At 40.4% G+C, this 22,904-nt stretch overlaps 1 protein-coding gene across 5 annotated transcripts in view; it reads left to right on the forward strand.

Annotated features, from left to right (window-relative positions):
* The window catches only part of LOC106088335 (chaoptin), a 350,599-nt gene extending 327,927 nt beyond the window's left edge, over positions 1 to 22,672 (forward strand). For 4 of the 5 annotated variants that reach the window (XM_013253813.2, XM_059364327.1, XM_013253803.2 and 1 more), the window contains 4 exons: positions 17,611 to 17,721; positions 17,847 to 21,117; positions 22,321 to 22,347; positions 22,458 to 22,672. In XM_013253813.2, coding sequence (XP_013109267.2) covers positions 17,611 to 17,721; positions 17,847 to 21,117; positions 22,321 to 22,347; positions 22,458 to 22,631 — 3,583 coding nt within the window. In that variant the 3' untranslated portion in view covers positions 22,632 to 22,672. The remainder of the gene's footprint in view (positions 1 to 17,610; positions 17,722 to 17,846; positions 21,118 to 22,320; positions 22,348 to 22,457) is intronic. The other variant, XM_013253829.2, reaches the window with a different exon arrangement.
* The last annotated feature ends 232 nt before the right edge of the window (positions 22,673 to 22,904 follow it).

The raw sequence follows: 22,904 nt of genomic DNA on the forward strand, positions 1-22,904 counted from the left end.
GATCACATATGAATGGAGACTTTTCCTAGAACGCGAATGGGAGTGTTATAAACTAAACAGTGCAGAAATTAGAACAAGTAAAAGCATTTTAAGTTCGGCCTCTAAAAATGTACCCTTATTAACTGAGTTTGTATTTGAATTATTGGGTTGCCCAAAAAGTAATTGCGGATTTTTTTAAAGAAAGTAAATGCATTTTTAATGATACTTAAAATAAACTTTAATCAAATATACTTTTTTACACTTTTTTTCGAAAGCAAGCTAAAAGTAACAGCTGATAACTGACAGAAGAAAGAATGCAATTACAGAGTCACAAGCTGTGAAAAAATTTGTCAACGCCGACTATATGAAAAATCAGCAATTACTTTTGGGGCAACCATATTTTGGTCCCAAGGAGTCATATCGGTACTAAGGGACGCCGACTATATGAAAAATCAGCAATTACTTTTGGGGCAACCATATTTTGGTCCCAAGGAGTCATATCGGTACTAAGGGGGCCTATATCACCATACTAATCGATTCCGATAAAACTTGCCACTGATGTTGTAAGTTTTAAAATTGGTTTTTGAGCCAATTTTCAGCCAAATCAGCTGAAAGTTTTGGCTTCTAAGGGCTGAAGAAGTCAAATCAAGGGATCGGTTTATATGAGGGCTATATCTGTTTACAGACCGATTCGGATCATACTTGACATGTATATTGGAAGCCATAATTCAAGTCCTTGGTCCAAATTTCAGCCAAATCGGATAAAAATTGAGGCTTCTACGGCATCAAGAATTCAAATCCGGGGATCGGTTTTATGGGGGCTATATCTGTTTATTGACCGATTTGTATCATACTTGGCATGGACGATGGAAATCATAACCCATGTCTTTGTTCTCAATTTTAGCCAAATCAGATGAAAATTAAGGATTCTAGGGACTCAAAAATTCAAATCTGAGGATCGGTTAATATGGGGGCTCTATCTGTACATAGACCGATGTGGATAATACTTTGCACGGACAATGGAAATCATAACCTATGTCTTTGTTCCAAATTTTAGCCAAATTGGATGAAAATTAAGGATTCTTGGGACTCAAAAATTCAAATCTGAGGATCGGTTGGGTTATGGGGGCCTATTCAAATCTCATTCCATATAGCCCATTTGCATTCCTCAACGACCAACATCAATAAAAAGTATCTGTGCAAAAAATTCAAGAGGGTAGCCTTACCCGTACGACCACTATCACAACTTCGACAGATGGACGGACGTACGGACATGTCTAGATCGACACAGAATGTTGAGACGGCCCAGAATTGTTACAAACGGAATGAAGTAACTGGTATACTCCCCATCCTATGGTGGAGGATATAAAAAATAAGAACTACACTCAATAATTTGTGCGCAAATGCCATCACTCTCCCTTTCTCTCTCTCCACATCTTTTCTTTGATATATCTGCAATCATTAACAATGTTGGGATTAAACATATCCTTGGAAAACAATTTTAGTATCGTACCATGCTTTGACTTAACCCTCTTTCAAAATATTGTGGTGTCGAGGTAAATAACTACAAAAACCTACCGATAGGCCTCTGAGCCCATTAGAAATCAACCAATTTGCACATAATCTGGATAACTTTTTAGATATTCTTATGTCAAATTTCTTAAGACATTGCTTTTCCCTTCAGAAATGACTCCTTTTTTCCAACTGGACAACAACCTCTTTGGCATCTGAATAGAAAAATGGTAAAAACCCTTTCATAAATGCCAATTTTTAAAGCCTTTTGTATCCCTTAATCCCTTTAAAATGATATAAGGATGAAAAATAGTTTTGCTGTGAATGATCTTAAATATGTAATTCGACGTGTTAGAAGCGGAATGCCCTAAAAAATGTTCCTCTCCTTCGATGGCAGTCACCATAAAGAATAAATCACTTAAATTATTATTCAGATGCCTTTAAACCTTAACCATCGAATATACCTGCCGTACACACCTCCTCCCACTATTTCATTACACACACGTCTAAAATTTCAAAGTCAATTAGACTGATAAATCGAATGCAATAAATGTGGCAAGCAAAGAAGTAATGTCAATTCCCAAAAAAAAAAAAAAAACAAAACCATAACCTGGCCTTCCTTCATTAGTAGCATCATTAGCAGTAAGGTACACACATCAATTGCAACGTTTATATCCTATTCTCATTTTACCCAATTTCTAACATTGGCCAACTCAGCTCTTGTATTTTAGCAGAACAACAACAACAGCAACAACAGGGATGAATGAAAACGAGGAAAACACTAGACTAAGTTATTGGGCCAAAACAAGCGCAAGCCACAATTCAATGCAGTTCAATATACCAAAAGTTTAGAGAACGGAAGAGAGAGAGAGAGGAGGGGAGTTAGGTCGACTACAGTTGAAAGGCCATTCGAACAACATCATTTCCGTTTCCGCCAAATCAAAACGTACAAATGGCCCAAGAATTGTTGGCTGATGTTCGTTAACTTTTGATTTCATAGAGAATGCACAACAGCAACGGTAATGATTGAAGAATGAGCGAACGACCGACTGAATGTCCGATTGAATGAATGAATGCATGAATGTTAAAAACCCTTTCATACATACAAATGAATTGCATTCGATAGTGCTTTGTTTCGCTGCCGACATTTGTGTTAAATAAGCTTTATTGAGTTGATAATAACGTTTGAACAATGCAAAACTCCTTTAGCACAACAGAAGCGTAGACATAATTGTGTTTAGAAAGGGGGAGGGAGTGTTTGTTTAGTTGCCATAAGAGTAGGTTAGGTAAGGTAAGAGTGACAGCCCCTTACAGACTCACTTAGACAATTTTAAGTCCATTGTAATACCACAGACCAAGGCTTCTGGTGGGAATTGAACCCGCAACCCCTGCACTGGTAATCCTAGCACGCTACCAACTCTGCTACCGGGGCGCCCTGCCATAAGAGTAAGAAAAATATTCTTAAGGTTATTATTTTTCATATAAAATGGTAAAATGTAAGTCCACCCGCATTAATGCTTTCATTGGAAAATATGGGGATTCGCGCCAACTTTTTACCGTTCCATCGATACGTGACTTAAGATTTTTATCAACATGCATAAGGTGCTATCACTTTCTTGTGCTGTCACTTTCTACATCCACAAGAATTTCTTTACGTGTGCTCTAATCGGCATGAATTCGTTCGGAGTGTTTAGGGTCATTTAAGTTTGGATTTTAAATGTACTCCATTCTTAAAAGACTTTATTTGAGCCCGATATTCTCATGGGGATTTTTGGAGTAGGAAGGTCCCCTTGGTGGTGGTTAGAGGGTTTTGGGCGTTATGTGAACCCCCAGAAACTTGGTACCGAAACTGGGTATTAATTTCGTGCTCGACTTCCAATTACCTTTCATTTTAGCCCCATATATGCATAGTTGACAAACATGTGCGGTTTGGTGAGGGTGTTTTGGAGGATTTATTTGAGTCCCATATTGCTATGATCGGTAAATATGTCCAACTTAGGGGGTTTTTGGGGGGTGGGGTGGCCCCAAAACACTTGGTCCCACAATTTGATATCAGATAAGTTTTTCATTCTTTAATGCCTTTGTCGTGATTGGTTTGAATATATTTTTTGGGTTTTGGGAGTGGGGCGGCCACACTAGTGGGGAGGTCCCCCTAGTGGGGAGGTCCCCCTAGTGAGGAGGTCCCCCTAGTGAGGAGGTCCCCCTAGTGAGGAGGTCCCCCTAGTGAGGAGGTCCCCCTAGTGGTGAGGTCCCCCTAGTGGGGAGGTCCCCCTAGTGGGGAGGTCCCCCTAGTGGGGGGGATCATTCGCGTTCTTGAAAAAGTCTCCCTGAAAACTAGTTCGCTCATAACATTCCAAGGTAACGTCACGCTGCTATCCAAATTTTTTTTCGTCTCCTCTGAACTTTATTTTTATACCCACCACCATAGGATGGGGATATGATTATCTAGTCATTCCGTTTGCAACACACAACGTATTCTGGATCGCCTCGACATTCAGATTCGATCTAGCCATGTCCGTCTGTCGAAATCACCATAGACGTCGAACGCAAAGACCTAGCTGCTTAAAATGTCCAATGTCCGTCCGTGTGTCGAAATCACCATAGAGGTCGAAAACAAAGAGCTAGCGGGTTGAAATTTTGCACAGATACTTAATATTGATGTAGGTCGTTAAGGATTGCAAATGGGTCATATCGGTTCAGATTTAAATATAGCTCCCATATAAACCAATCTCCCGATTTAACTTCTTGAACCCCTATAAACCGCAATTTTTGCCCGATTTGTCTCAAATTTTGCACGTAGTGTTCTGTTATGACTTTCAATAACTGTACAAAATACGATTCAAATCGGTCTATAACCTGATATAGCTCCCATATAAACCGATCTCCTGATTTAAATTCTTGAGCCGCAATTTTTGTCCGATTTGGCTGAAATTTTGCATGTGGTATACCTTTATGACTTCCAACAACCAAGTCAAGTACTGTCTAAATCGGTGAAAAACCTGATATAGCTCCCATATAAACCAGTCTCTCGATCATCCTTGTTCGGTTCCTAGAAGCTTTAATTTTTGCTGGTTTTACAGAAGTTTGGTATGTAGAATAAAATGATGACCTACACTTTAATTTATTTTGTATGAATTTTTTGCGGAATCCATGGAGGTGGGTTCCCAACATTCGGCCCGGCCGAACTTGGCACCCTTTTTATACCCACCACCGAAGGATGGGGGTATATTCATTTTGTCATTCCGTTTGCAACACATCGAAATATCCATTTCCGACCCTATAAAGTATATATATTCTTGATCAGCGTAAAAATCTAAGACGATCTAGACATGTCCGTCCGTCTGTCCGTCCGTCTGTCCGTCTGTCTGTTGAAATCACGCTACAGTCTTTAAAAATAGAGATATTGAGCTGAAATTTTGCACAGATTCTTTTTTAGTCCATAAGCAGGTTAAGTTCGAAGATGGGCTATATCGGACTATATCTTGATATAGCCCCCATATAGACCGATCCGCCGATTTAGGGTCTTAGGCCAATAAAAGCCACATTTATTATCCGATTTTGCTGAAATTTGGGACAGTGAGTTGTGTTAGGCCCTTTGACATGTTTCTTTAATTTGGCCCAGATCGGTTCAGATTTGGATATAGCTGCCATATAGACCGATCCTCCGATTTGGGGTCTTAGGCCCACAAAAGCCACATTTATTATCCGATTTTGATGAAATTCGGGGCAGTGAATTGTGTAAGGCCCATCGACATCCTCCGTCAATTTGGCTCAGATCGGTCCAGATTTGGATATAGCTGCCATATAGACCGATCCTCCGATTTATGGTGTTAGGCCCATAAAACCCACATTTATTATCCGATTTTGCTAAAATTTGGGACAATGAGTTGTGTTAGCCCCTTTGACATCTTTCTTCAATTTGGTCCAGATCGGTTCAGATTTGGATATAGCTGCCATATAGACCGACCCTCCGGTTTAGGGTCTAAGGCCCATTAAAGCCACATTTATTAACCGATTTTGCTGAAATTTGGGACAGTGAGTTGTGTTAGGCCCTTCGGCTTCCTCCGTTAATTTGGCTGAGATCGGTTCAGATTTGGATATAGCTGCCATATAGACCGATCCTCCGGTTTAGGGTCTAAGGCCCATTAAAGCCACATTTATTAACCGATTTTGCTGAAATTTGGGACAGTGAGTTGTGTTAGGCCCTTCAGATTCCTCCGTTAATTTGGCTCAGATCGGTCCAGATTTGGATATAGCTGCCATATAGACCGATCCTCCGATTTGGGGTCTAATGCCCACAAAATCCATATTTATTATCCGTTTTTGATAAAATTCGGGACAGTGAATTGTGTTAGGCCCGTCGACATCCTCCGTCAATTTGGCTCAGATCGGTCCAGATTTGGATATAGCAGCCATATAGACCGATCCTCCGATTTATGGTGTTAGGCCCATAAAACCCACATTTATTATCCGATTTTGCTAAAATTTGGGACAATGAGTTGTGTTAGCCCCTTTGACATCTTTCTTCAATTTGGTCCAGATCGGTTCAGATTTGGATATACCTGCCATATAGACCGGTTTCTTGATTTATGGTTTTGGGCCCATAAAATGCTCATTTATTGTCCGATGTCGCCGAAATTTGGGACAGTAAGTTAGCTTAAGGGCCTTGACATACTTCTGCAATATCGCACAGTTCGGTCCAGATTTGGATGTAGCTGCCACATAGACCGATATCTCGATTTAAAGTCTTGGCCCCATAAAAGTCGCATTTATTGTCAGATTTCGCCGAAATTTGGGACAGTGCTTTTTATTAGGCTCTTCGACATTTTTATGCAACTTATCCCAAATCGGTCCAGATTTGGATATAGCTGCAATGTAGAGCAATATCTCTATTTAAAGTCTTGGCCCCATAAAAGGCGCATTTATAATCCGATTTCACTAAAGTTTGACACAGTGTCTTACATTAGACTTTTCGACATCCGTGTCGTATATAGTTCAGATCGGTTTATTTTTAGATTTAGCTAGTATACTTATTAGTATTTGGTCCAAATCGGAACCTATTTTGATATAACTGATATGGGACATAAGGTATGGAATTTTCACCGAATTTTAATGAAATGTGGTTTACATATATACCCGAGGTGGTGGGTATCCAAAGTTCGGCCCGGCCGAACTTAACGCCTTTTTACTTGTTCTTGTTAATATAAAATTCGAATTCTACTGCAGAATACCTTTCATTTGAGTCCCTTATTGCAATACTCAGTTTCAAACACCGTAAATTAATCATCCAAAAACTTTTGGCATCAGAAAACAGGCATAATTTTATCCAGTCTCTGAATACCAAGCTTCGTCTCTAGAAAACATGCCTGCACCAAATTTGGAGAAGATCGGATGAAAATTTCGACCTGTACTTTGTACACAAATTAACATGGACAGACAGACGGACGGACAGTCAGACGGACAAAGCTAATTCGAATCAGAAAGTGATTTTGATTCGATCGGTATACTTATCAATGGGCCTATCTCTCTTCCTTTTGGATGTTACATGTAAATGCACTTAGTTATAATACCCTGTACCACAGTAGTGGTGTAGGGTATAAATACATAAATAATGAAATTTGAAAAACTCTCATAGTTGTTTGCGCCATTTGTCTCCGCGGTGTAAGTTCACAAACATTTTTATTAGTCTTACTTCGCAAGGATCATCAGGGTAAAATATCTGCAATGGGTCACTTTCTAGTGGCAACATTGATTCTTCTGGTGGAAAGCTCGGGTGAATGAGGGAATCCGAGCTGATGCATGTATATGCACGCCTGTGTCAATACGTGCCAAAATAAGCTCCCCGCGGCAGAAGCAAGCCTTGGCTGTGATTATTCCTCAACTAATCCTTCGCTATTTTGGTATAATACCCGTTTCTGTTCTTACTGTTACAAGTAAGGGGACACATTCTGAAGTCTAATGGTCCAATGCCACCTAACCATCTTTTTAACACCCCTCTGCTCAACTGACATAAAAATGCAAATCTTCTCGTGAAAGTGGGTCAACTAAGACTTTAAATAATCATAAGAATCAACTCACAATACTTCTGAAAGTAAGTTCCATTCTACAACATTTAAGTTAAATATCCGAAATTCTGTCTTTAAAATTCCCCTCCATTGTTCTTGATGATCCAACTCTGTTCTTTTTGAATCGACAAAGCATTCGTTCATTGCAAATTAATGTAATGATTCGAAATGAGCAATTTAGGCAATTATTGTCTTTGATTTTGAACATTTTGGCCATTCTCTTACTTTAAACACAACATTGCTAATCATCACACACATACCCAGACCATGAAAACAAATGAACGGAAAAGGATACTCACATTCACGAATACACACACACACGCTTACAAAAAGCAGAATACTCATTCTAATGCATTACTGAAAATAGCATTCATTATTGCAATTATAATTGTTATTGCCACATGAGAAGCCACAGCAGCGGAAACAGTAGCAGCATCAGCAGCAGCACGAATAAAAGCGTTGGCTTTAGCGGCAATGATGATGATGATGGTCATTGAACTGATTGGAATTTATTGAAGTGCACATTTATTTTCCAATAATCCTGACACATTTAATATGAAGCATGTCATTGCCACTCCATTGTCAATCAGCCTGACCCATTTCCTCCCCCCCCCCCCCCCCCCATGCCCATAAAACCTCATGGGCCTGCTCCTGGTAGTGTTTATGTTTCGTTTGCACAAAGAAGATCCGCTTGGAAAATACAATTATGGTCAACTTTTATTGTGGCATTGTGGCACACACAAAGAAATAATTTGAATGAGAAATTTGCACAAAGGCCAAATGTCGGAGCAGAATGTTAGTTATCGGTGTGTTATCGTCGCTTGAGATGTGTTTGTGACACTATGTGTTTGTGGAAAAATTTATTTGAACGTTTACTTCAACTTCTATGCTTCAAAAGACTCACCGCCTCAATTCTGAAATAATTTTTATGAATCAACGAACAACAAATAGAATTCTGCAATGAATGCCGATTATTTAGCACAAACAAAATTAAAGGCTCATAATACTATATGACGAAATTAGGACGTTTGAAGATTTTAGGGCAGTTTTTTTTTAGTCATAAACTTTTATTTTATTCCACCATCTATTAATCAAGTATCTATTGTTTAAAAAAATCTAGAATCTTGACCTAGTTGGACCCCCAGGATCACTGAGGTATGCATCATAGACTGACTTAAAAGAGATGCTGAATTTATATTGCAATGAAGCATTTGAGCTTCAAATGCGAAGTGAACTGTTTGGAGTTCTTAAATGAAACACCAGGCTCATGACATAGCTCGACTTGCGTTTCCAGACACCATCTTATGCCAGGAAATGAGAAGTCGAACGATTATGTTGTTGTTGTAGCAGTATGCTGCACACTGAGGTGGCAGCCCTTGCCGATGAAGGACTCATTGCGTCAAACCGCCTACCATGGACGAATATCAATAAGCTCTCTTGAGCAGAAGGAGATGATCTAGCACAAGTACGGGTTTACAGGGACACAAGTTTTATACAATAAGAAAGCGGATTTTATCCGAATATGGAAGATCTTGTGGATGTTTCCCTAGGAAATTTCCTCAGGGACGTATTAAAGGCAGGATTGGGATGCTTTGATAGACGACAACGGGCGCTATGATATTTAACACTCACTTTTCTACTCACTGGTTGGCACACACCCATTGGACATTTAGGTTATCGTGAATAGGTGATTCCCTAAGTCACGTGTGAGCATGAAGGGTAAGAGCTTTATCTTCTAATATTATTTCTAAGCCTGATCTGGGGATACACAGTTCTTCTTTACTTTTCACATATATATTCTCGCTAGGTTATCACAATGTGCCAAAACAGGCCTTCGTTGCTCTTAGGCTGAGTAAAATAGGCATACTTCAGTATACAACAAGGTATGCATAAACAACATACATGGATGGCTCGATGAGATTTCAAAACTCACACACAATCAGAGAGGAGGATAGGATATAGAGTCCGTACAGGTAACATCGTACCCCAAATATTGTTTTCAAAGACGATTAGAAGTCGATTAACCAAGATAGAGTTGAGATGGGTATTGGGGGCCTTTGTCACAGTAATTGACAGCTGCATTTCACTTTGAATGTGGATCGAATCTGAGGCCTTTCAGACGATAAATAGCGATTTCCGCAGGTTATAATACCCGCCTATGACGCAGAATACTTGCATTCGAATCCTTGGCTGAACATCACGAGATATCCCCTCCTAATGTTGACGACATTTGTTAGGTGCTGTGCAATGTAAAGGATATAGCAGCCATGGAGGTGACTAATATAATGAATGGATCCTGTTACCTATTAAGGTACACACTGAATACTTTGATATGAACAAACATAGAAAACATTTGCGGCTATATCGTAGGTAATATTGGAAGAGGATGACTTCAAAAACATGCCCTAACACATACATAGACCATAATATAACCCATTGTGATTTCTCTTTTCTCCGCTGCAATAAAAGCTCGGAAAAGATGGGCACCATTAAAAGTTTCTCATGCCATTTTGATAAAAGCTTTGGATTTACGCCAGAAATAAAACAAGTAAAACAGTGCTAAGTTTTGCCGAATCTTGGAAACCCACCATCATGGATTCTGCTAAAAATTTATACAGAATAAATTTAGTTGAAGTGCATAATTTTATTCTACATACTAAACTTCTGTCAAACAAGAAAAAAAAATTAAAGCTTTTAGGAACCGAACAAGGATGATTAAGAGACCGGTTTACATGGGAACTATTTCAGGTTATAGACCGATTTGGACCCTACTTGGCATAGTTGTTGAAAGTTATAGCAAAACACAATAAGCTCAATTTCAGCCCAATCGGCCGACAATTGCGGCTTGAAGGGGCTCAAGAAGCCAAATCGGGAAATCGGTTTATATGGGAGGTATATCAGGTTATAGACCGATTCAAACCGTACTTAACACAGTTGCTGAAAGTCAAAACGGAACACCATATGCCAAATTTCAGCCAAATTTGGTAAATTGCGGACTCAGGACTCAGGATGGACTCAGGAAGTCAAATGTAGTGATCGGTTTATATGGGAGCTATAAGAGGTTATGAACTGATTTGGACCGTACGTGGCACAATATATGTATGAAAATTTCAGCCAAGTAGGACAGAAATAGCGACTTCCAGGGGCTCAAGCTATTGATCGATTCAGACCATCTTGAATACGTTTGTTGAGGGTCATGAGAGAAGCCGTTTTACAAAATTTATGACAAATCGGATGAGAATTGCCCCATCTAGAGGCTCAAGAAGTCAAGACCCCAGATCGGTTTATATGGCAGCTATATCAGGTTATGTACCAATTTGCATCATACTTAGCACAGTCATTGAAAGTCATACCAAAAAACCACGTGCCAAATTTCAGTCAAATTAAAAATTGCGCCCTCTTGAGGCTCAAGAAGTCAAGACCCAAGATCGGTTTATATGGCAGCTATATCAAAACATGGACCGATTTGCGCATTTACAATCTCAACCGACCTACACTAATAGAAAAGATTTGTGCAATATTTCAAGCGCCTAGCTTTACTCCTTCGGAAGTTAGCGTGCTTTCGACAGACAGACGGATAGACGGACAGAAAGATGGACGGACAGACAGACGCACGGATAGACAAACGGACAGACAGGCGGACTGACATGGCTAGATCGACTTAAAATGACATGACAATCGAGAATATATGTTCTTTATGGGGTCTTAGACGCATACTTTGAGGAGTTACAAACAGAATGACGAAATTAGTATACCCCTATCGTATGATGGAGGTTATAAAAATAACTGCAAATTTTGTCCATGAACATTCCGCTAAGGAAAAGGAGTAAACTTCTCACATATCAATGAGTGCAGTCCGATTCAAGTTTGAAGCTCAAGGATAAGGGACCACCTTTTTATAGCCGAGTCCGAACGGCGTGCCGCAGTGCGACATCGATCGACAAGAATGGCTTTCGGATTCAACTTAGCCATGTTCATCTTCCTGTGAATTCGTTTGTCTATTCATTGGCGATTTTTGTTCCAAGAACAGACAGCATTTTTTTTAAGGAATTGTACCCTGCATCACTATCGTGGAAGTGATGCAGAGTAAGGATCGACTCAAAAAATCTTTTCTTTCCATACTGCGTGTCCGTCCATCCTTTTATTGTAATCAGTGTGTAAGTCGCATTTGTTATCCAATCACTACAATTTTTGACATAACATTTTTTTAGCCCAAAGACGAACTGTATTCGTTTTGATAAAAAATAGGTTCAGATTTAGATATAGCTCCCAAAAACATTGTCCGATCTACTTTAATACCAACTAAATTTTTTTTTTTCAGATTTGGACGAAACTTCATGCAAATTTGAAAATTTTGGCCATGAACATTACACTAAGAACAGGGGCAAACTTCTCACATATCAATGAGTGCTGTCCGATGCAAATTTGAGCTCAATTATAAGGGTCCTCCTTATTATAGCCGAGTTTGAACGGTGTGACGCAGTGTGACACCTCTTTGGAGAGAAGTTTTACATGGCATAGTACATCACAAATAATGCCAGCATTAGGAGAGGAAAATCACCGCAGAAATTTTTTTTATGGTTTTGCCAGGACTCGAACTCTGGCGTTCAGCGTCATAGGCGGACATGCTAAGCTTTGCGGTACGGTGACCTCCGGACGAAACTTCATACGTATTCTTTTATGCATTTTTTACGCGTTCATATAATGATGACAAATCGATTTTTTTTTTCGAGTAAACTACCAATGAACGGCAGATATAACATTAGCGGTGTAGGCAGGAAGTGTTTAAACTATGGTACAGTGTATTATACCTGTATTCTTGTATTCAGCTTTTTTTTCTCCGATTGTGGTAAAAGGTTATACAAGTCACTACTTTTGACCAAGAATGAACGATAGGTTAGTTTAGGTAAGAGTGGCAGTCCTTTACAGACTCACTTAGACAATTTTAAGTCCATTGTGATACCACAGTGGCGACAGACCAAGGCTTCTGGCGGGAATCGAACCCTCGACCCCTGCACTGGTAGTCCAAGCACGCTACCAACTCGGCTACCGGGGCGCCCAAGAATGAACGATATGTAATCTGGAAAAAATGGTTCTGACTTTGATATAGCTCCCACATATATCTTTCATCTAAGAACAATCTGAGAATTGTTCCACAATTTTGTCACAAAACATGTTACGACCCACCCCAATATACATATGCAATTATACAAATTGCTTTTTGTATTTGCTTTCAAATAGAAATTATAATACCATTTGTATTACAACACTTTACAATTACTATGTCAATAGATAAGAATCTCCATTGAAGCTTTAAATACACACACACACACGCACAAACAAATAGACATGAGCACGTACACATTAATATGCGAACAGATATTAATAGTGTCAAAGCAAATATGTATACCATATGTTTAGCATACATTCGCACGCACACATACTTTGGCATATTGACATAAATGCCCGGCAAAAGCTAGGGAAAATTTCCCAAACAATATTATTATGATAAGTCAACAAAAACCATTTGGAAAGCTAAGTGTGGCCTAAGAGGGCATTTAAAACATTGATTATTTTTACACCAGCATGGATACTGGATATCAAGGACTTGAAATAGGAGCTGGCAAACTATCGATATCGATATTTTTAATAATAAATATCGATAGCATTGACACTATCGGGAATTTCCCATTACCTATATGAGAAGAAATGAACATGGAGATCGATATAGAATCAATATCAATGCACAGAACGAATAAAACCAAATTTAATAAAGTCAGTTGAAAGTCGTGAGAGAAATCATTGTACAAAATGTTAAACCAATCGGATGAAAATTGCGCCCTCCATAGACGCAATGCATCTTATAGAATACCTTTGGTTTCGGATCGCTTATTTTTGTTAAATTTTGCAAAAATTTAACTTTGCCGATAGTTTCAATAGGAACAAGTAAGAGCGTGCTAAAATCGGCCGGGCCGAATCTTATATACCCTCCACCATGGATCACATTTGTCGAGTTCTATGCGCGGTATCTCTTTATAGGCTAACAAAGACTATTGAATTAGAACTGTTATGCTATTGGAGCTATATCAAGTTATAGTCCGATTCGGACCATAAGTAAATGATGAACATTTTTGTAGTCATTGTGTAATATTTCGGATAAGAATTGCGGCTTGTAGGGGCTTAAGTAGCAAAATCGAGAGATAGGTTTATATGGGAGCTATAGCAAGCTAATGATCGATTCAGACCATATTAGACACGTATGTTGAGGGTCATGAGAAAAGCCGTTGCACTAACTTTCTGCCATATCGGATGACATTTGCGACGATCAAGAAGTCAAGATCCCAGATCGGTTTATATGACAGCTATATTGGGTTATGTACCGATTTGCGCCATACTTAGCACAGTTATTGGAAGTGACACCAAAACACTACGTGCAAAATTTAAGTCAAATCTGGCGAGAAATACGCCCTGTAAAGGCTCAAGAAGTCAAAACCAAAGTTCGGTTTATATGGCAGCTATATCAGGTTATGGACCGATTTAAAACTAGGAAAAAATTTCTGCCGCTGTACAAAATTTCTGCCAAATCGGATGACAATTGCGCCCTCTAGAGGATCAAGAAGATCGGTTTATATGACAGCTATACCAGATTATGAACCGATTTGAATCATACTTAACGCAATTGTTGGAAGTGATATTAACGCACTACGTCCAAAATTTCTGTCAAATCAGACGAGCATTGCGCCCTCTAGAGGCTCAAGAAGTCAAGACTAAAGATCGGTTTATTTGGCAGCTATATCAAGGCATGGACTGATTTGACCCATTTACAATCCCAACCGACCTTCACTTATAAAAAGTATTTGTGCAAAATTTCAAGCGGCTAGCTTTACTCCTTCGGAAGTTAGCGAGCTTTCGACAGACGGACGAAGAGACAGACGGACGGAGGGACAGACGGACGGACGGACAGATGGACGGACGGACAGACGGACAGACGGACAGACGGACGGACGGACGGACGGACGGACAGACGGACGGACGGAAAGACGGACGGAAAGACGGACGGACAGACAGACAGACGGACGGACGGACGGATGGACGGACGGACGGACAGACGGACATGGCCAGATCAACTTAGGATGACATGACGATCAAGAATATATATACTTTATGGGGTCTCAGACGCATATTTCGAGGTGTTACAAACAGATTGACGATATTAATATACCCCCATCCTATGGTGGAGGGTAGAAAAATCAGGAGATCGATTAATGTAGAAATAATATCAATGCACAGAACGAATAAAACCAAGTTTAATAAAGTCAGTTGAAAGTCGTGAGAGAAATCTTTGTACAAAATGTTAACCCAATCTGATGAAAATTGCGCCCTCTATAGGCGAAATGTATCTGATAGAATATCTTTTGTGTCTGATCGCTTATTTTTGTTCAATTTTTCAAACATTTTACTTAAAAATTTATTTTTGGTGACCCATTTTGTAAGAATTAATTTAACTAATTTTCCCTTTTACTATTCTTGGAGACTCTGGAGATATACCAAATCAGGCTTCAATCATGATGCTGAGCTGTACTTTATGTGAAAAATAAAATGCGAACATTCATAGACCCCCTTGTTCTGTGGGTTTCCATATGTTTCATGCAGATTTCTTTTCATTTCAAGTTGTTTTAATTTAAAGTTAAGCTATTTTTGGCTTAATAAAACCTCCAAAGCAGTGCTGTATACATTTTACTTGTAATTGTGTATGTGTTTTACACACACAAATGTGAAAAGTTAGAACACAAAAGTCATTTATTTTGCACTTATCAAAGTTGAAGAATATGTGATCACATACTCAAACTCATGCACCTCATTTCCAATGGCATATGAGTTTAGAGTGTGCTTGACAGTAGGTATGTGTGTTGGTGTGTGGGTGTATGCGTGTATTGCTATTATTAACCCTATTAGCCTTAACCGAACACCATGTTTTGTCTTTGTTTCTATTGTTGTTCTTGTTACGCCACTGTTCTCTGCTCGTTTTGTGGCAGTGTTTTGTTCTATCTAACATGTGTTTGGTGAAAGTGTGAGTAAGTGTGTGTGTGTATGTGGCTATGGATGGCTTAACGTTGCTTTGCTTTTAAAATAAAACCACAAATATTAGTTTTGTGTTAGATTATAGCCATTTTTATGAGTGTTTACTTGTTAAATGTCGCGGTTTTCATAATTGCCCTCTTTGCCTATTGCTTAACTAACGCACACACACACACATGCTAGTACTGCCTCAAACGCTTTCATAACATTGCATGCATGATATTTTTGTATTCTTATTAAGCCAGCCAGCAAAGGATTCTATTTAATTCTCTCTCCTCCCCTTGGCCATACTACGAATTCATGGTGTGGTGTTTGTGTATGTGTGCTTAAATTCCCTTTGCTGTTAGTAGTGTTATACGATGAAAATGTGAATGTATGAGCATAGTAGGGTTAAGTATTACTATGTATACAATTCCTAGTTACTTGAACATTGTAATGAACATATGGATGCACATGGGTAGATATATAAACTCGTATACTCGTAGGTTGGTATGGGTTTACCCCACTTATGTATAGAACTACACAAAGGGAAAACAAAGGATCCTCTTAATAATTTATTTTCACTGAATTCACACGTTTTAACACAAGCAAAGGCAGAATGTCGATTTTTGAATATATATGCAGGCTCTGAATATTTTTAGTTTAAATAATTAATCTTAAAACAAGTAAAAACATCAGTGAAATCGAATTAAAAATACGCCCTTATGGCCTGAATATCTCCAAATCTGGACCGATTTGGACCAAATTGAAGAGCGCTGTCGAAGGGCGTAACACAACCCACTGTCCCAAATTTCGTCGATATCGTACAATAAATGCGCCTATTATGGCCCCAAAACCTTAAATCGAGTCATCGGTCTATACGGCAGCTATTTCCAAATCTAGACCAACCTGAGCCAAATTGAAGAAAAATGTCGAAGGGTCTAACACAACTCACTGGCTCAAATTTCGGCGACATCGGAGAATAAATGCGCCTTTTGTGGGTCCAAAAGCTTAAACTGAGAGATCGGCCTATATGGCAGCTATATCCAAATCTAGACCGATCTGAGACAAATTGAAGAAGAATGTCGAAGGTCCAACCACAACCCACTGTTCTCAATTTCGGCGACATCGGACAATAAATGCGCCTTTTATGGGCCCAAAATCTTAAATCGAGAGAATGGTCTATATGGCAGCTATATCCAAATCTGGACCGATCTATGCCATATTGCAGAAGTGTGTCAAGGGGCTTGAGGGAACTCACTGTCCTAAATTTAGGCGGTCTATATGACAGCTATATCCAAATCTGGACCGATCTGGGTCAAATTGAAGAAGGATGTCGAAGGACTGAAATCTAAACGTAATGTTTTGGTATCACTTCCAACAACTGCGCTAAGTATGGTTCAAATCGGTTCATAACCTGATATAGCTGCCATATAAACCGGTCTGGGATCTTGACTTCTTGAGCCTCTAGAGGGCGCAATTCTCATCCGATTAGGCAGAAATTTTGTACAACGGCTTCTCTCATGACCTTCAACATACGTATCTAATATGTTCTGAATAGATCTTTAGCTTGGTACAGCTCCCATATAAACCGATCTCCCGATTTTGCCTCTTAAGCCCCTACAAGGCGCAATTCTTATGCGAATGAACTGAAATATTACACAATGACTTCTACAATGTTCTGCATTCATTTATGGTCCTAATCGAACTTTTACTTGATATAGCTCCAATAGCATAACAGTTCTTAATCAATATTCTTTGTTCGCCTAAAAAGAGATACCGCGCATAGAATTCGACAAATGCGATCCATGGTGGAGGGTATGTTAGATTCGGCCCAACCGAACTTAGCACGCTCTCACTTGTTTTGTACATTCTCGCTGCACCACAGTAGCCTAGGTTGGAAGGAAATTGAGAAATATATATTTTAAGTTTTTTTGAACCAACTCCTACTTAATGCAAATGGTTTTATTTTGTTTTTTTTTTTTTTTTTTTGCAGCACCATGACTCACAGCTTAATGACTTTGGATATATCAGGGAATAAAATGCAGCATATACCCTATGAGGCTTTGCAAAAACTTCATTCATTGACCAGATTAGTGGCGCAGAGGTAAGTAAAAATGTGGCAAGAAGATTCATCATTAACTGAAAGGATATACAAATTTTCTTATATGACCATACTTTGTCTCACCAATATTCCTACTTCCTCTTTTGCTCCTTTTCCCTCTCCTTTAGAAATCACATAACATCTCTGGATGTCAATTGGGAGGCCCAGCATGACACCCTGAGATCCTTGCATCTGGCTGGCAACGATATAACCGAAGTATCACCCACCTCAATGCACGAAGGAGCCAGTCATCCCTCCTCGGCTGCCATACAAACGATAACCAGAGATGAACATCTTAAAGGATCCCATATGTCGTCAAACTCCATACCTGGCCTAACACATTCAGGCCTTAGTCATCAGGCGGGTAAACCCTTCAATCGTTTGCAAAAACTGCTATGGCTGGATCTGTCCAACAATAGAATTTACCACATCTCTCCGAATTTTCTTCCACGTAGTCTCATAACCATCGATTTATCGGGAAATCTGCTTTCCACTTTTCCCCATCATCTATTCGAGCATTTGTATGATTTGCGTATAATCTCGCTGAGGGATAATCTGGTGCGTAGTGTGCAATCGATAGATTTGAGGCAGGTGCGCATCCATTTGGAGAAACTGGATTTGGGCAAAAATCTCATAGAAATTTTGGAGCCGGATTGCTTTCAAACAAATTACTCAGATGTTCACATAAGGGCTTTGAATTTGGAGAAAAACTACATAGCCCATCTACCAGGGGCCGTATTCCGGGACATTGGCACAGTGCACTTGGTCTTGGCCTTCAATATGATTGAACGCATCCACGTGAATGCCTTTGAGGGCATTGAGGAAAGTTTGGAGTATTTGGATTTGGAGAGGAATAACTTGAATGCAGTGCCAGGAGCCTTAAGTCGCCTGAATCGCTTGAAGTATTTGTACTTGACCTCAAACAATATCAATCAGCTGAGTAACCTGCCGGAAAACACCGAAAACTTGAGGGTGCTTTCACTGAGTGGCAACAACTTTACCATGATCCCAGTGTTGGGTCTCAAGAACTACACCAACTTGTCGTATCTGAATATGGGCTATAACTCCATAGGAGATATACCAGAGAGCATTTTCACTGTGGATGGTTGGGGCTCCAATTTACAGACCATTTTGCTGAGGAACAATAAAATCACTCACCTGCATTTGAACTCGTTTGCAGGCTTGGATCAAATCCAGGAGATCTCTTTGAGCTTCAATGACATCAACATTCATCATCCCATGGTCTTTGAAAATGTCTCCAAAACACTGAAGATTCTGGAGTTATCATTTGCTGTCTTCCCCGCTAGGAGTATGGAGTCCATCGATCCTTTGGATGCCTTGTTTCCCTTGTCCCAGCTGATGTGGCTGGGCTTGGATAACAACAATCTCAAACATCTGAACAATGAGTCCTTTTCGAATATGAGGGAATTATCCTACCTCAACTTGGGCTTTAACCAATTGAAATCCCTGCCCAGGGATCTCTTTCTGCCCGAGGTGCACCTGCATCTGGTGGAGATCGATCTGGGCTATAACTCGCTGGAGAAGTTGTCCGCTTTGACGTTTCATAATTTGGGTGATTTACAGACCATAAATCTGCAATCCAACAAGATACGGGCGATTGAGAAACATGCTTTTCTAAATCTGGAATTTCTGCGCTACATTGATTTGTCCTACAATCGCCTATCGAACCTCTCCCAACAGGCCTTTACCACTCTCCCCAATCTGGCCTCCCTGGATTTGATGTTCAACAATTTGTGTTCATTCTCGCTGAAGTCCTTTCACTATGTCTCCAATACCAGCACTCCATTGAAACTGAATTTGACCCATAACCGCATTAGCCATTTTGAGGACCAATTGTCGTCGTACATGTACATCTACCATCTGGATATGGCCCACAATGCCATAAGTAAGACGGATAGTTTCGCCAACATGGCCAACACCTTGAGGTTCCTCAATTTAGCCCACAACGCCATACAGACGCTGGCCAATCATGCCTTTGGCGATTTGGAGTTTTTGGAGATACTCAACCTCTCGCACAACAACATAACGAGTGTAAGGCGCCGCAGCTTCCAGGGCCTGAACTCCCTGCAGGAACTGGACTTGAGCTTCAACAAATTGGACCAACTGCAGGTGGAGCAATTCTCCAATTTGAGAAAGTTGAGGATATTGAAAATCAGATGCAACAAATTGAAGGCCTTGCCGCGAGAAGTCTTCATGAATACCCGCCTCGAGTATTTGGACATTTCGGAGAATCAATTGACAGTGTGGCCCGTGCCGGCCTTCTCCGATGTGGGCTTCACTCTGCGCAACATTCAAATGGCTGCCAATCTGTTGGAGTATTTGGACTCCAGCATGTTCATCAACTCGCAGTTCTTATACGACATCAATCTGTGCTACAACAAGATCACCGTCTTGCCCGACAACACCTTCAGCTTTCTGAACAATCTTACCAATCTGGATTTGTCGGCCAATCCCTTGGTTACCACCAATCTCAAGGAGATATTTCTGCACACCCCACGTCTGCGGCGTCTCAAAATCTACAACATGGGGCTCTATGTGCTGCCTCAATTGAATCTGCCCCAGCTTTCGTATCTCGATGTCAGTGGGAACTTTCTGCAGGAATTGTCCTCGCTGCATGAAATGCGTCAACTGCGCTTTGTCAATGTGTCCCACAACAAGTTTGTGAATGCCTCCTGTGCGGTCGAGCATTTGCCCTCCTCGGTGAGGGTCTTGGATTTGGCCCATAATCCCTTGCGTAGGATAACAGTGCACGATATGGCTTCGCTAAGGCATTTGTCCGAACTGAATCTGCTTGATGTTAAGGTGATCAATCCTTTGGCCTTTGCCAAACTGAGGTCACTGAGGAAATTGCACCTTACTGCCCATGGTAATCTGGGCGAGATAGTGTCCCGCATTCCCGGACTACAAGAACTAAAGGTCCACAGCATAGATGCCAACATAGGCAGTCAACTATTTGCCAAGCTGATCAACAACACCAAACTACATTTGGTAGAGATTTACGGAGTCAACATTCAGACAATATCTCCCGATGCCTTTGAGGGTTTGGCGCGCAACCAAAAATTGCTGGTAAAGATTTCCCATACGAAAATTTCCGATTTGCCTCCGGGCATTTTCTATTCCCTGAGATCAGTGCCACATCTTTCCATTGATATATCGGACAATAAAATCAATGCCCTGGCGGCGGATAGCTTCTATCCCAACAAAACCTATTGGGACACAGTGGGAACCCGCAGCATAATGGGCGGTCTGCAGACGGCGCAAAATCCCCTGGAATGTGAATGTGGCCTAGTGTGGTTTGGTCACTGGCTGAGAAGATGGTTGCGAGAATCGGCTCAAATTAAGGTCATACAAAAGGATGAAATGAAGCAAATGGTTCAGGTAAGAATGAGTCAGAAATTGGAAACTTGGGAATTGCGCCCTATAGTGGGTAATGAAGTAAAATCGGGAGAGCTGTTTATGTGGGAGCTTTATCAGGTTATCGACCGCTTCAGACCATATTTGGCAAGTATGTTGGAGGTCGTAGAAGAAGTCCTTGTATAAAACTTCAAATCGGATATAAAATATGTCCTCCAGAGGGTCATAAATTATAAACAGAATATCGGTTTGTATGGGAACTATATTAGGAAGTTGGAAGTCATTACAAAACACGTAAGGACGGACGTAAGGACGGACGTAAGGACGGACGTAAGGACGGACGTAAGGACGGACGTAAGGACGGACGTAAGGACGGACGTAAGGACGGACGTAAGGACGGACGTAAGGACGGACGTAAGGACGGACGTAAGGACGGACGTAAGGACGGACGTAAGGACGGACGTAAGGACGGACGTAAGGACGGACGTAAGGACGGACGTAAGGACGGACGTAAGGACGGACGTAAGGACGGACGTAAGGACGGACGTAAGGACGGACGTAAGGACGGACGTAAGGACGGACGTAAGGACGGACGTAAGGACGGACGTAAGGACGGACGTAAGGACGGACGTAAGGACGGACGTAAGGACGGACGTAAGGACGGACGTAAGGACGGACGTAAGGACGGACGTAAGGACGGACGTAAGGACGGACGTAAGGACGGACGTAAGGACGGACGTAAGGACGGACGTAAGGACGGACGTAAGGACGGACGTAAGGACGGACGTAAGGACGGACGTAAGGACGGACGTAAGGACGGACGTAAGGACGGACGTAAGGACGGACGTAAGGACGGACGTAAGGACGGACGTAAGGACGGACGTAAGGACGGACGTAAGGACGGACGTAAGGACGGACGTAAGGACGGACGTAAGGACGGACGTAAGGCCGGCTCGAAAGAAAAAAAATTAAAAAATAATATATATTTTTTTTTTTTTTTTTTGTGGAAAAATTCTTGGAATTTATTTTCCCTATAATTTTATTTAAGCTTATAAAATTAATCCATGCCAGGAAAAAGTTTAAACAGACCAAATCTCTTTTGTTATAGCTTTCTTCAGACAATAGTGTATTCGTTATTTTTTATATATTTTTTTAAAAAATTGTTTATGTATTAAAACTATAATTTTTTTTTTTATTTTATTTTCTTTTTTCGATATCCCACGAAAGCTTCCTTTAAGTTCACGTGATTTGCGCGTAAGCGTTTTTAATTTTAAAATTTAATTATTATTTAAAACCATAAATATATATGAGGATTTTTATGACAACCTTTTCTTGGTCTTTTCTTTATCTCTTCTTGCTAACAGCGAGCTCGAGCCAACACCTGCCATGATCCCACCTCGGGCAAACAAATGCCAATATTGGAAATCTTTCCCGAAGATCTACTATGTCAGGCGTCGGCCCTCAGCAGTTCCAGTGCAAAGCTGTTCCTCATCTCCTTCGCCGTGATCGTGTTACCCCTCTTTGGCATGACACTTTGATAATCGTAAGCCCTTTTGTCTTCATTAAGTGAATAGGTTTTTAGTTTTACTTTAGCACGAGACTTTTTGAAAATGTGCCACCAACACAAAGGCATCATTGCTACTGCCATTCACTGCACGATTTGCTGAACTGGAAAACAAAGCAAAGGCATAAAAGCGTGATGTCCTTTAGTTCTTTTGATTTTTTTGTACAGTTGAACGATGTAAATTATTTCCTTTGTAAATGAAAATTTAGTGTAAATGAAAATATGAAAATTGCAAAGAAAAAAACAC

This window comes from Stomoxys calcitrans, chromosome 3 (genome assembly GCF_963082655.1).
Source record: "Stomoxys calcitrans chromosome 3, idStoCalc2.1, whole genome shotgun sequence".
Taxonomy (NCBI): domain Eukaryota; kingdom Metazoa; phylum Arthropoda; class Insecta; order Diptera; family Muscidae; genus Stomoxys; species Stomoxys calcitrans.